Source organism: Physella acuta, unplaced genomic scaffold (assembly GCF_028476545.2).
Source record: "Physella acuta isolate Inbredline_101_S28 unplaced genomic scaffold, ASM2847654v3 ptg002303l, whole genome shotgun sequence".
Taxonomy (NCBI): Eukaryota; Metazoa; Mollusca; class Gastropoda; family Physidae; genus Physella; species Physella acuta.
Window position 1 is genome coordinate 1 of NW_026733801.1, and position 14,465 is coordinate 14,465.

Below are 14,465 nucleotides of genomic sequence, written 5' to 3' on the forward strand. Positions count from 1 at the left end.
GCTGTACGAATGACTGCACCAAGACGAGACAACTCTGGCGTCTTCCTAATGATAATGGGAACGGACCCACTCCCGGATTCTAACTTAATCAGTCCAAGCTTAATTAGACCAAACTTAATCAGTGCAAACCTAAACAGTCCAAGCTTAATTAGACCAAACGTAATCGTGCAAACTTAATCAGTGCAAACGTAAACAGTCCAAGCTTAATTAGACCAAACGTAATCGTGCAAACTTAATCAGTGCAAACGTAATCAGTCCAAGCTTAATTAGACCAAAGTTAATCAGTGCAAACGTAAACAGTCCAAGCTTAATTAGACCAAACGTAATCGTGCAAACTTAATCAGTGCAAACGTAATCAGTCCAAGCTTAATTAGACCAAAGTTAATCAGTGCAAGCGTAAACAGTACAAGCTTAATTAGACCAAACGTAATCAGTCAACGTAATCAGTCCAAGCTTTTAATTAGATTAAACTTAATTAGATCAAACTTAATTTGACCTAACTTAATCAGTCCAAACGTAATCAGTCCAAACGCAATTAGTCGAAACCCAATTAGTCAGGCCCAATTAGTGAGCCGTTTTATTAAATTACCATCGAGCGCTGGTCATTTAAACCAAAAATAAAAATGTACTTTGTTGTGTTGTAGCATCTATTTCCATACCATTAAAGAAATAGAAAATAAATATTTACAACCAACTTCTAAAATAAATTTTTGTTCATGTTCCATTCAGATACATGCTTGTGTGTTCACTTCACTGTTCGTAGTTTTTGTAGTCTGTCCAGCGTCTCTGCCAGTTCGGCGCCCCTGTCCGTTTGGCGCCCCTGCCAGTTCGGCGCCCCTGTCCGTTTGGACACCGCTGTTCAATGTTTGATTAGTGCTTCATTTTTGTTTCCACTGACGACTGTCAAACGTTGCATTCAAACCAACTTTTAAAAATGTAAAAATTATCCTTGAAATCCTCGTTTGTTTATTAATATTAGGCTCAACGATTATGCAACCGGTCAGAACAAGTTGTCGTTAGGCAATGTTAGCCTAAATGTACCTTCCCACACCCCCATCGTAACACGTCGTCACTAAAATATATCACAAGTCTTAACGCATTCTCTAAAATAAAAACAAACAAATGAAAAATAAATACATCATCCATAGATTTTGTCCTTTAGAAGTCCGTTTCTCAACTCCCCCCCCCATCTATTCACAGTGTTTCTTTCAGACTTTTTTCTCTCGGCGGGATGGGGGGGGGGGGGGGCTGGTAAAAAAAGTATATTTTCTGTAATAATTTATTTTTTTTCGTTTGGGGAGGGGGGGGGGGCTGTAGACGTTCTACAGGGAGAAGGGGGGGGGGGGGGCTTCGCCACGCCGAAGAGATGCCTGAAAAAAACTATGGGCCTGACCACGCCCCACTCCACTCTAGCCACGTGACGTCTGTTGAATGTACAACTCATGTGTTCATAACCTTTGTCCACCCCTGTGACCTCGATAAGCGTTCGACACACAGCCGTGACCTATTTAATGACGTAAACATAAAGGGCGGCCACTCTTATTGTTAAAACTAATCGCAAGCTTATGGTCATACGCTTGAGGCGCAGGTCAACAAACAAGCCTTCATTAGTGGACACGCTGTTGTACTGTAAGGAGGAATGGGCCGACTTGTACCTTGTTGACCGACACGGTCTAAATTCGAACAAAGCTGTCTGGACCACGTATAACAAAATACGGCGGCCCACATTCACATGTATTCTCTTATCTCCAGTGTTTCCTTAAGGATTTTTTTCTTCGGGGGACGGGAGGGGTGGGGTGGACGGGTATATATTTTCAATATAATTTATATTTTGTTCCGGGGGGGGGGGGGGGGAAGGGAGGGCTCCGCAGAGGGGGGGGGGGGGGGTGCGAACCGCACCGGGTGACAGCGTGGGGGTGACACAAACGCCAAAAAATTGCAAAATGCACAGAAGAAAAATGCTGTTTTTTGCCAGATCCATTAGTGATTAATTAAAGTTAAATAGTCTTTAATAGTTAAATAGTACTAATCGACAATTATTACAACAGGGGGGGGGGGTGACACCACGAGGTGTCGCACCGGGTGACACCCGACCTAGCGACGCCACTGGGGCTACACCCCCGAAGAGATGCCTGGAAGAAACTGCTTACCCCCTTGAGTCAGGGACAAAAGAATGCTGTGACACAATTGTTTCAACATTCGAACAACCTACTGACACAATTGTTTCAACATTCGAACAACCTACTGACACAATTGTTTCAACATTCGAACAACCTACTGACACAATTGTTTCAACATTCGAACAACCTACTGACACAATTGTTTCAACATTCGAACAACCTACTGACACAATGGTTTCAACATTCGAACAACCTACTGACACAATGGTTTCAACCTTCGAACAACCTACTGACACAATTGTTTCAACATTCGAACAACCTACTGACACAATGGTTTCAACATTCGAACAACCTACTGGCACAATGGTTTCAACCGTCGAACAACCTACTGACTGACACAATGGTTTCAACCTTCGAACAACCTACTGACACAATGGTTTCAACCTTCGAACAACCTACTGACACAATGGTTTCAACATTCGAACAACCTACTGACACAATGGTTTCAACCTTCGAACAACCTACTGACACAATGGTTTCAACATTCGAACAACCTACTGACACAATGGTTTCAACATTCGAACAACCTACTGACACAATGGTTTCAACATTCGAACAACCTACTGACACAATGGTTTCAACATTCGAACAACCTACTGGCACAATGGTTTCAACCGTCGAACAACCTACTGACTGACACAATGGTTTCAACCTTCGAACAACCTACTGACACAATGGTTTCAACCTTCGAACAACCTACTGACACAATGGTTTCAACATTCGAACAACCTACTGACACAATGGTTTCAACCTTCGAACAACCTACTGACACAATGGTTTTAACATTCGAACAACCTACTGACACAATGGTTTCAACATTCGAACAACCTACTGACACAATGGTTTCAACATTCGAACAACCTACTGACACAATGGTTTCAACATTCGAACAACCTACTGACACAATGGGTTCAACCTTCGAACAACCTACTGACACAATGGTTTCAACCTTCGAACAACCTACTGACACAATGGTTTCAACATTCGAACAACCTACTGACACAATGGTTTCAACATTTGAACAACCTACTGACACAATGGTTTCAACCGTCGAACAACCTACTGACTGACACAATGGTTTCAACCTTCGAACAACCTACTGACACAATGGTTTCAACATTCGAACAACCTACTGACACAATGGTTTAACCTTCGAACAACATACTGACACAATGGTTTCAACCTTCGAACTACCTAGCACAGTGAATTTTCACACGTAAACAAAAAGTCCCAATCTATAGTGTAGCTAAGGCGATGAAGCATGAAGTACCCGTCTATTGTCCACACCAAGAGAGACTGGACCCGGGGGGGGGGGGGGGGGAGAGACATGTTGACTTAGAGTGATAGCTCTACTTACACAGGCCAAATGCGCATAATCTGGTCACTCAGCGCCTAGTCACTCCATATGTTGCCACTCCTGTTATGGTCACTTTATATGTGGTCACTCCATGCGTGATCTCTTCATATGTGATCGGCCTTTTGGATGTCGGCCTTTTAGCAGTCGGCTTTTTGTCTTGTCGGTCTTTTGTCCGGATCCCCCGTTTTATATACGCATTCTTCGAACCCTTGTTACTAGTTCTGTCGACCGTACTGACAAAATCCGATCGTGAATCATATGAGTCGGGTGTGTGTTTTGACCTCCGCAAAATCCCTGAGAGTGACTTACCGAACTTGGGGTTCAATCAAATCCATTTTAACTTTATTTTAAGAACCACTGTTCTAGAATCTAGAAATAAAAAAAACAACAACTGGTACCTCTTTGTTCACTCGTAATTGTCTTATAGAATCTATTTCACTTATATCCCCACACTAATACAAACTAGCCCACACCCCAACATCAACTCAAAGTTCAGCCATCTTCTGATTTATCTGCTAGCCTTGCTAAGCTCCTACAGCTGGTGTCGATACTACACCAACAACTCGCCCAAAGTTCCACAACTCTCACATACTACCCTCCCCCCATCTCCCCGTGCTTATTACGTCACGCAGTTCCAGAACAGAAATACCTGGCGCCATCCCCAACCTGTAAACAACCCCGGCATCCGCAGGTTACCTGTGTTACCTGTGTTCCACTCATCCACGTGAGCTACCTGTGCCCCACTAGAGGTGTACAACAGCAGGTACACACCACCAACCACCCCTAGACTTGCACGTGTGCACGTTGTATTTTTTCTCCACTGTCTTGTATCTTGCTAGTCATTACCACGGAAAGATTATTTGTGTGATAGAGATCTAGCAGTAAAGGAGTTCTAAGGATACGTTTTGAACTCTAGAATTAGTTTTGTGAGAACTGTTATTATTATAAATTAGGTTTTAAATTATAGTAGTTGAAATTTTTATAGTTTCAAGTAAGTTTTGTAGATAATATTTTAGCTAAATAATTAAGTCAAATACGTTTTAAGCTCAAAATAGTTTGTCATAGGCTTATATTTAAAATGTAATTATTTTCTAGATAGTTCTTTTTTAAGTAAAAGTCACCGCTAAAATTAAGCCAACATCAAGCTTAATTGTATTAGAATCTTGTTTGTAGCATTACTTCTGTGTGGATAAATAAATTACTAGCGGCTAAGTGGCTCACGTGGTAGGTAAAGTAGTGTTGATTTCTTTCTTTCAATTGACAACAAGTGCCTGAAATTTGTAGTCATTTCTTTTTGCCGGCTTTGCTAGCCTAACGTTACACTCAAAGGTTTCTTCCAGACTTTTTTCTTTTTTTCTCCGGTGAGGGATTTTACTTTTTCGGGGGGGGGGGGGAGGGGGGGGGTAAGGGGGGAGGGAAGAGGTGTAGCAGAGGCGTAGCGACCCTTCCCGGCGCCCGGGGACAAACTTTCAATTTGCCCCCCCCCCCCTCGGAAACAAACCTTCAATTTTTTTTCAATTTGCACCCCCCCCCCCTCAAACTTTCCATTTGCACCCCCCCCCCATATATATTTTATATTTATTATGCAAAACTGCACCTAAAATGAGATTTTAATTTGTTTTTTTCAACCCATTTTGGCGCCCCCTAAGGTCGGCGCCCGGGGACATATGTACCCCCCCTGCCCCCCACCCCTTCGCTACGCCTCTGAGGTGTAGCGAAGAGGTGGGGGGGGGGGGGCGGGTCGGTACATATGTCTCCGGCGCCTAAATGGGTTGGGAAAAAAATTAAAAGCTAATTTTAGCTGCAGTTTTGAATTATAAACAAAAAAATATAGGGGGGGGGGGGGAGAGCGCCAAATTGAAAGTTTGTCCACGGGCGCCGGGAGGGGTCGGTACGCTTCTGGGGCGGACACTGTTAAAAGTAGGGCCTATATATATTTTTTATATAAATATAGACTCCCCGAAGAGATGCCTGGAAGAAACACGTTACACTCGGGGCAAGAAGACAGAATCCCCATCCTTTCGCTTGGCCAGGGTTTCTCTCAAGGAGGTGGGGGTGTACAATGGATAAAGTAGATATTTTGTAGAGATATATTTTCTAATTTGTCTGGGAGGGTGGGGGTCGGGCGGGGGACGTGATCGGACTGTCACCCCCCCCCCCCCCATTCACACCCAGAGCGACAGAGGCGTATCGACCCTTCCCGGATTTGCACCCCCTCAAGATTTCGATTTGCACCCCCCTCAACCTTTCAATTTATTTTTCGGTCGGCGCCCGGGGACATATGTTCCCCCCACCCCTCGCAACGCTACTGCAGAGAGATGCCTTTGATGCTCTAACCATTAGCTTAGAGATGTGAAGGACATCTAAACTGATCACCATGTCCACCCCTTTTCTATTCCTTACTCATTAATACAAGCATGCGTTAATTCACCTTTAGCGCTATCCCTTTTAATACTGTAACCAATCCTAGTTGTTTTGATTTTACTCTTGGTTATATCAGTGTCGTAATCATGGCAGTTTTGTTAAAAAAAAATATTTTAATTACCTCACCAAGCAGATCCAGGTTAGGAAGATGACGTCATTTACATCCATGGCTTGTGGACTTCCTGGTGATGACGTCGCCTACACGATGGAAAACGAAGTACTGAAAAAATGGGGATTTCCCGATACATTTATAGAACTATCCTCCAACCGAAACGAATTCGACGAAAACGTCGAAACACCAGAAAATGATATCTACGCTTCAGCAAACACCGCCACAAGTACCGGAAATAAATCAGCGGATGTTGACGAAGACAAAGTACCGGACGAGTCTACCGACGAGGACTATGAAATGGCGCATGCCGCGTATCAGAGCGGTCAGTACTGCGACTGTCTGATATACCTAGATGACGCCTTCCTGAGCCTGAGCCCGACCAACGCCCTAAAGCTGTGGACCCTCAAGGCTAATCTCATGAACGCCATGGAGGATCATCTGGAGGCGCTCAGGGCCATCTCCAACATTGACCTTAGTCACATGACGTTTGAGCTATTTATAGCTGGAGGTATGACACCTTATAATTTAACAAAACAATCAATATCTAATTAACCTCCACGAATCCACAGAACGTCTCATCATAATTCTTTCATTAAATATCTACACAAGAGAACCCAATTAGATATTTCCCATTATCCTAGTGTCAGATATTTAACATCTAACACCTCTCATCTGACACCTCCCACCTGACACCTCTCATCTGACACCTCCCACCTGACACCTCCCACCTGACACCTCCCGACACATAACATCTGACACCTCCCATCTGACACCTCCCATCTGACACCTCCCATCTGACACCTCCCACCTGACACCTCCCATCTGACACCTCCCACCTGACACCTCCCATCTGACACCTCCCGACACATAACATCTGACACCTCCCATCTGACACCTCCCATCTGATACCTCCCATCTGACACCTCCCATCTGACACCTCCCAATAGCCACCTCCCATCTGACAACTCCCATCTAACACCTCCCATCTAACACCTCCCATATGTTACCTCCCATCTGTCACCTCCCATCTGACACCTCCCATCTGACACCTCCCATCTGTCACCTCCCATCTGACACCTCCCATCAGCCACCTCCCATCTGACACCTCCCATCTGACAACTCCCATCAGCCACCTCCCATCTGACACCTTCCATATGACACCACCCATCGGAACCTCCCATCTGACACCTCCCATCGGAACCTCCCATCTGACACCTCCCATCAGCCACCTCCCATCTGACACCTCCCATCTGACAACTCCCATCAGCCACCTCCCATCTGACACCTCCCATCTGACAACTCCCATCAGCCACCTCCCATCTGACACCTTCCATATGACACCACCCATCGGAACCTCCCATCTGACACCTCCCATCGGAACCTCCCATCTGACACCTCCCATCTGACACCTCCCATCTGACACCTCCCATCGGAACCTCCCATCTGACACCTCCCATCTGACACCTCCCATCTAACACCTCCCATCTGACACCTCCCATCTGACACCTCCCACCTGACACCTCCCATCTAACACCTCCCATCTGTCACCTCCCATCTAACACCTCCCATCTGACACCTCCCATCTGACACCTCCCATCTGACACCTCCCATCTGACACGGATTAATTAATTTAAAAAATTACATACATTTCTTACTTGCCATGTTTCAGCCGTTGCCATGGAGAAGCTTGGTCTTCTCATCACCGCCGAACACTGGCTGAAAAAGGTTGTCATGGCAACGAGAAAGACGGCGTCAAGCGAGGGTAGCGCGGAACAGTGGGCGCATCGGGCATTCCACATGTTGCAGGAGATCCACACACGTCGCACGTATGAGCCCTACATCAAGGTGAGTTGTATGAGCCCTACATCAAGGTGAGTTGTATGAGCCCTACATCAAGGTGAGTTGTATGAGCCCTACATCAAGGTGAGTTGTATGAGCCCTACATCAAGGTGAGTTGTATGAGCCCTACAGGTGAGTTGTATGAGCCCTACATCAAGGTGAGTTGTATGAGCCCTACATCAAGGTGAGTTGTATGAGCCCTACATCAAGGTGAGTTGTATGAGCCCTACATCAAGGTGAGTTGTATGAGCCCTACATCAAGGTGAGTTGTATGAGCCCTACAGGTGAGTTGTATGAGCCCTACATCAAGGTGAGTTGTATGAGCCCTACATCAAGGTGAGTTGTATGAGCCCTACAGGTGAGTTGTATGAGCCCTACATCAAGGTGAGTTGTATGAGCCCTACATCAAGGTGAGTTGTATGATCCCTACATCAAGGTATATTGTTACACAGATATTCGCCCCTAAGTAGAGTCAACACGGCCTATATGAGCTCTACATATCTAGAAATAGTTGTTTAAATATGTTAAACTAAATCATAAATCGATTCCATAGAGGGGTTTTTAATGATAGTTATAGAGGATACTCTAACACATTCTATGTGAATAGTGATTTGTTAGATAAAAATAAATACAATTTGTATAGAGTAGAGTTATATTTCTGTGTTCATGGCATTGCAATTTTTACAACCACGTTAGATTCCATGACAAGGGTCATGATACGTGGACTAAAATGAGTATGTGCATTTGATGACGTCCCTTTGAGTCGAGCCCGCGAATCGAACTCAAGTCCTCTTTGTTAATATTAGACGTGTACTGTTCTACTCGTTTAGTATTTCTTACAATTAACTTGAGAGTCAAACGACGCCATATTTACTTGCTGACGCAGTCACTCGCCCACTTCCACTCTCCATCCCTACAGGGAGCGAAGGTGAAGGTCACCAACACCAGCAGCGGGCGTGGCCTCCACGCCACGCGCAACATCTCCAAAGACGAGGTCATCTTCACGGAGCTGCCGGAAGTCTGTGAGCAGAGCATCGCCACCTGTAACATCCTGGCCTGCGCTCACTGCGGCCTCTCCCTGGCCAAGCCTCAGAACGTTTTCCCCAGAGAATGCACGGCAGTGGGGGACAATATGAAAACCTTCAAGAAAGTCTGGGTCAAAAGGGAAGTCACCCAGTGCAATAATTGTAACAGAGTTGTCTATTGTAGTGAATCTTGTCGGCAAGAATCGTGGACAAAGTAAGTGACGCCCTTATTACTTAATGATTTTGTTTTAGATTTTCTTAACTAGTAAGGAAAAAAACAAAACAAATAAATCTCAGTTACTCAGAAGTCACACAATCATATTATACTAGCCGTCCCGGCCAGGCCCTGCTCTGGCTTCTGTGAAAAACCTTTCTGTTAAAGACCATTACCTGTGTGTTTAGTAATCATCATAAACCCGGCATTGCCCACCCAAACCACAACCAACCAAAACAACAAAACGCAAACATAACGCTAACACAATTACAAATACAAAAGAAAACCAAAACCTAACAACAAACCCAACCACAAACACCAATACCAAAAAAAAAAACAACGAAAAAGCAAACGAAAACAAACCAAATCCAAACGCAAAACCAACCAAAAACACAAATACAAACCCAAACAAAAAAAAACGCAAACAAAAACGAAAAAAGAAAGAACAAAAACGAACCAAATCAAAACGCAACCACTAACGCAAACCCACCTAAACACAAAGAAAACACTAACGCGAACATAAACGCCCGGGGCGGAATCACCTGTTTTAGCTTAATGAACGACTATAGTACCCCAACTTATTCATAGTCTTTTGCACTCACTTAAACGAACGCGCCTGAACAATTATAATACTCCAAGCTTATCCGTAAAATACTTACAACATTTGCACTTGATCAATCCCCGCTAATTATGTAATTATTTTTTTTTCCCAACACCAAAACAAAGTAATTATTAAAAAGTAAATACTTTTCCACAAAATGCAATGGTTTTATAAAGGGAAGTAATTGTGTTTTTCCTAATTTATCAAAGGGAAGTAAGTGCTATAGGACTAAATAAAGACATAATTAGAATTTTTGTAAAAGATGATATTTTTTTTAAAACTTGTGTTTAATGAACATGCCGACAATTATTACTATAATTTGAAAAATGAAAATTATTTCCCAACACTTTCAATAGTAATTTTTTAGCTCATAAATTTAGACAAATGCGCACGCTAATTTTCTAACACTTAAATTCGTACAATTCCAACGACATACAAATGCATTACATACAGAACTGAGCTTTATATATTAGAATTAAGTACAATGAAATAAGAGCTTTTTTATTTAAAAAATAACATAAATCAACACAGTCTCTCATGCGAAAAATCTAACCGGCGCCCACGCAGGCCTCTGTTGTTTAAACTTGTAGCCACCTCCCACCAGTGTTTCTTTCAGACTTGTTCAGAGTTTCTTCCAAGCATCTCTTCGGTGGGGGGAGGGGTGGAGCCCCCCCCCCCTCCTCCCCGAAGAAAGTCTTCCGCCCTCCCCCCGAGCGAAATGGAATTTATATAGAAAACATATACTTTTACCAATGTCCGGCTCCCCCCAGAAAATATCAAGTGCCTCCCCCCGCCCCGGAGAAAAAAGTTTCTCCTGGGGGGGGGGGGGGGGGGGGGCTGCGGACTAAGTGTTGGGGGGGGGATGACGATGACGTCACTAGTAAAAGTATATATTTTCTATTTACATTGTATATCGTTTGGGGAGGGAGGGGGGTCAACTGAAATCTCTATATATCCCCAAACTTTTCAATGTTCCAGATACCACAAAGTTCTATGTTCCATGTTCTAGGTACCACAAAGTCCTATGTTCCATGTTCCAGGTACCACAAAGTTCCATGTTCCAGGTACCACAAAGTTCCATGTTCCAGGTACCACAAAGTTCTATGTCCCATGTTCCAGGTACCACAAAGTTCCATGTTCCAGGTACCACAAAGTTCTATGTCCCATGTTCCAGGTACCACAAAGTTCTATGTTCCATGTTCCAGGTACCACAAAGTTCTATGCTCATCAGCCCAAAACACGACGACGGCCATGTTGTATGACGTCAGACAGTCCTTCACTGAGGTGCGGCCCAGTGAGGGTGGGTCCTGGCAGGGGTGGTGGAACGTGGAGTTCAGCCCCGTCTTGTTGGCGCGGCTCTGGGCCACCATTGTCTGCAGGGCCAAGCTGGACATGGGCCAATCACAGCAGCCGTCAAAAATAGACTGGGTCAAGGCCGGCTCACAGTTTGAGAAGTAGGTCACATAAATTATGTAAATTGTAACATGTGAGAGGAAACGATAAAAACTGTGTTGCTTTTACAACAATAGGGCTGGTAAGTAGGTCACCAACCAGTTCTATGGCTCAAGCAGGTTTTATTGAGCCGTAGAACTGGTTGGTGACCTACTTACCAGCCCTATTCATATTGGAACATGTTTAACTCAAAACTTAAAATAATAAACACGTAAAGTAGTAAAAACTGTCTTAAATAAAATTCAGTTCAGTGCATACAAACATATTTTAATGTACGACTAGGCATTGTTATTGACTAGAAGCCGAACTATTATTGATTGCACTTATTGCATTGTTTATTGGGGTATTAGTCTTCAGATCAACAGCATTAAAAATAAAACTATTTTTTATTTATTTGTAACTTCATCCTGACCAAGATCAATAGTCGAAACATTTTCAAAATCTTTTTTTGTTATTCATAAAAATTAGACAGTCTAAAACTCCCGTGTGGCATCTGTTTGAGTAATTTAGAAGTCTAACTAATTTTTGATGTGATCACTGAGTAATTAATGCGGTGTTTACAGGTACACAGGAAAGGGAAGTAACTCAGCTCATGAAACCATACCAAAAATGTTTGAACTCCTGGCCACCATTTTTAAAAGGAGTAAAACCTTACGCTATGACATCACGAAAGAAGACTTCGACAAGCGTCATTCACAAATCCTGACCAACTACATCACATTCTATGACGACAAAGACCCGCTACGTCACTTTATCGACAAGTTGGCCCAGGATCGCAAGCGCTACAAGAGAATGAGCAAGTATCTCCAAGAACCGCTACCCAGGGCAGAGTTCCATGGGTTATTTCCCCTGGCCTCTACCATCAACCATTCCTGCTTGCCGAATGCAGAAATCATCAGCACCGCTGTGAACGGGAGGCCGGGGATCTGTGTGCAGGCTGTTGAGAACATAGCAGCAGGCGATGAGATCTTCGTGTCCTACATCAACCCCGACCAGGACAAGGCAGGTCGCAGGCAGGCGTTATGGAGGTCAGGACATTTTGTTTTTAAATCTCCAGAGCTGTTTGATTTAGTGTACAAAATATTTTTTTTAAACAAAACGTCAAACATATTAATAATGATTAAGCCCAAGTTCAGACAGGGGTCTCCCATAAATGACATCACACTCGGAGGGGGGAGGGGGTCCGTAATTTTGTGAACGTGTGTGATGAGGAAGAGATGGGGGGGGGGGGGTGTCAGATGGTGTGACGTCACTTTTTGCATTATAAAAAAGCAATGTTAGAAAACGCGTTTTAGAAAACGGTTTTAATAAATTGTAATAGAAATTTATCAAAATACTCTATGTTGACAGAGTTCTGACAAGATTTTGGAAAAATATCGATGTTTTAAGAAAAATTCAACAGCAATTTTGAGGGGGGGGGGGGGTGGTGTAGGCTGGGGTGTGACGTCATTTTAGGGGGGGGGGGGTATGGCTTTTTGTGGCGACGTGTGAGGGAGGGAAGGGGGGAGGTAAAAATCGTCAAAAAAAAGCGCGACGTCAAGGATGACCCCAGAACACGCTAATAAAACACAATACTAAAACCTAAGAATCGTGAATAAAATAACGACTAAATTAAAGCAAGATCACAATGGTAACAATATTGAGATATCATTAATGTTCGTGTCGTGTAAAAACTTATATTAATGATACTCTTAATTAAATTATTGTGTCGTTATGATGAGATTTAATTTTACAGGATACATATAGGCCTACACTAATTAACTGCTTAAAAAATAATTACATACAAAATACAACCTAAATTTGCAACCAAGTATTCATGTCACGTGACTTATCTGTCCCCAGGCGTTACAAGTTCATCTGCCAGTGCATCAAGTGCACCTTCCAAGGTGACGGTCCTGACACGTGTACTCACTGTGGGAAAACTGTAGCAGACGTGGACAGATTCAGTGGATCTAACAGGAGCAGCGGGCAAGATACTGGGGTGTTTTCTCAACCAAACAAAGATACACCAACAGATTTGTTGTCGTCTGCAGATGGACCAAACAAAGATACACCAACAGATTTGTTGTCGTCTGCAGATGGCCCAAACAAAGATACACCAACAGATTTGTTGTCGTCTGCAGATGGCCCAAACAAAGATACACCAACAGATTTATTGTCTGCAGATGGCCCAAACAAAGATACATCAACAGATTTGTTGTCGTCTGCAAATAGCCCTAACAAAGATACACCAACAGATTTGTCAGAATCTGACCAACGTTCCAACAACCCCCCTGCCCCCACACCTCAAGTATCAGATGACCTTAACTTTGTTAGCCTATCGGTTAACTGTAATAAAGTTGACAATGTTGTAGACACAAACGTTAACAATCTAACAAACAGTATTTCAACGTCAAATTTAGTTAACGACAAAGAAAGCAAATTTTGCGATACGCAGCTTTCATCCAATAACAAAGATTCAATTTCAGTTGAAAGTCAGATAGACTTCAATAGCTCAACATTAGAAGACAACAAACACGATATAAATGACACAATTGTTAGTGATGAGAGGAAACATTCTCAAACAGGGACAGACGTATTGGCAGGTGAATCCCCAAAAAATGAACTAGCTACCGAAAATCAACATGAACATTCAAGCTGCACTGTAGACGAAAGTGTTCCAATTAGCCCGGACTTACAGCAAGTGCTTCCACATTGTGAAAACCCCGTAGAATCACCAGAAAATGGGTTAGTTACCGAAAATCAACACGAACATTCAAGCTGCACAGTAAACAAAAACCCCGTAGAATCTCCAGAAAATGGACTAGTTACCGAAAACCAACATGACCACCATTGCTGCACTGTAAAAGACTGTGGAGAAACCAGCCAAGTCTCCCAGAAAATGTTTCCCCACTGTGGCAGGTGTGGAGCCGCCTGGTACTGTTCGCAGGTGTGTCAGAGGGAGGCGTGGAAGAAGGGACACAAGAAAATTTGTCTCAAACAAACTAAACTTTAAACAGAATGCTCATAGTTTTTTTTTACATTAAATTACTGACATTTTGCTGTGCTCATAAACTGTTTGTTTCATACTTCATCCTTGTTTTATGTTTTTATCCCAACATTTCTCCAAATAAATATATAATGATTTTAAAAAATACAAGCACAAGAGTTCTCTTCTCCTGTTATGATGTAGTAAAAATAAGAAATTGTTTTAATACCACCGTTGACAGTACAATCTGAGCCAATAAAAAATAATGTGTCTGTGGCTACTGAATAGAATAG

At 43.1% G+C, this 14,465-nt stretch overlaps 1 protein-coding gene across 1 annotated transcript; it reads left to right on the forward strand.

Annotated features, from left to right (window-relative positions):
- Positions 1 to 6,109: 6,109 nt before the first annotated feature.
- LOC131932876 (uncharacterized) lies at positions 6,110 to 14,199 on the forward strand. Its single transcript, XM_059289782.1, has 6 exons — positions 6,110 to 6,581; positions 7,743 to 7,918; positions 8,832 to 9,151; positions 10,958 to 11,206; positions 11,768 to 12,232; positions 13,047 to 14,199. The coding sequence occupies exons 1-6, from the start codon at positions 6,110 to 6,112 to the stop codon at positions 14,197 to 14,199; spliced, it is 2,835 nt and encodes a 944-aa protein (XP_059145765.1).
- Positions 14,200 to 14,465: the final 266 nt, after the last annotated feature.

What these genes read in the sequence shown, in the direction of transcription:
- LOC131932876 (XM_059289782.1), top strand. Translation starts at nt 6,110, where the DNA reads ATGACGTCATTTACATCCATGGCTTGTGGACTTCCTGGTGATGACGTC. An exon ending in CGTATGAGCCCTACATCAAG is followed by an intron (nt 7,919 to 8,831) that starts GTGAGTTGTATG and finishes CCATCCCTACAG; the next exon opens with GGAGCGAAGGTGAAGGTCAC. An exon ending in CGCAGGCAGGCGTTATGGAG is followed by an intron (nt 12,233 to 13,046) that starts GTCAGGACATTT and finishes ATCTGTCCCCAG; the next exon opens with GCGTTACAAGTTCATCTGCC.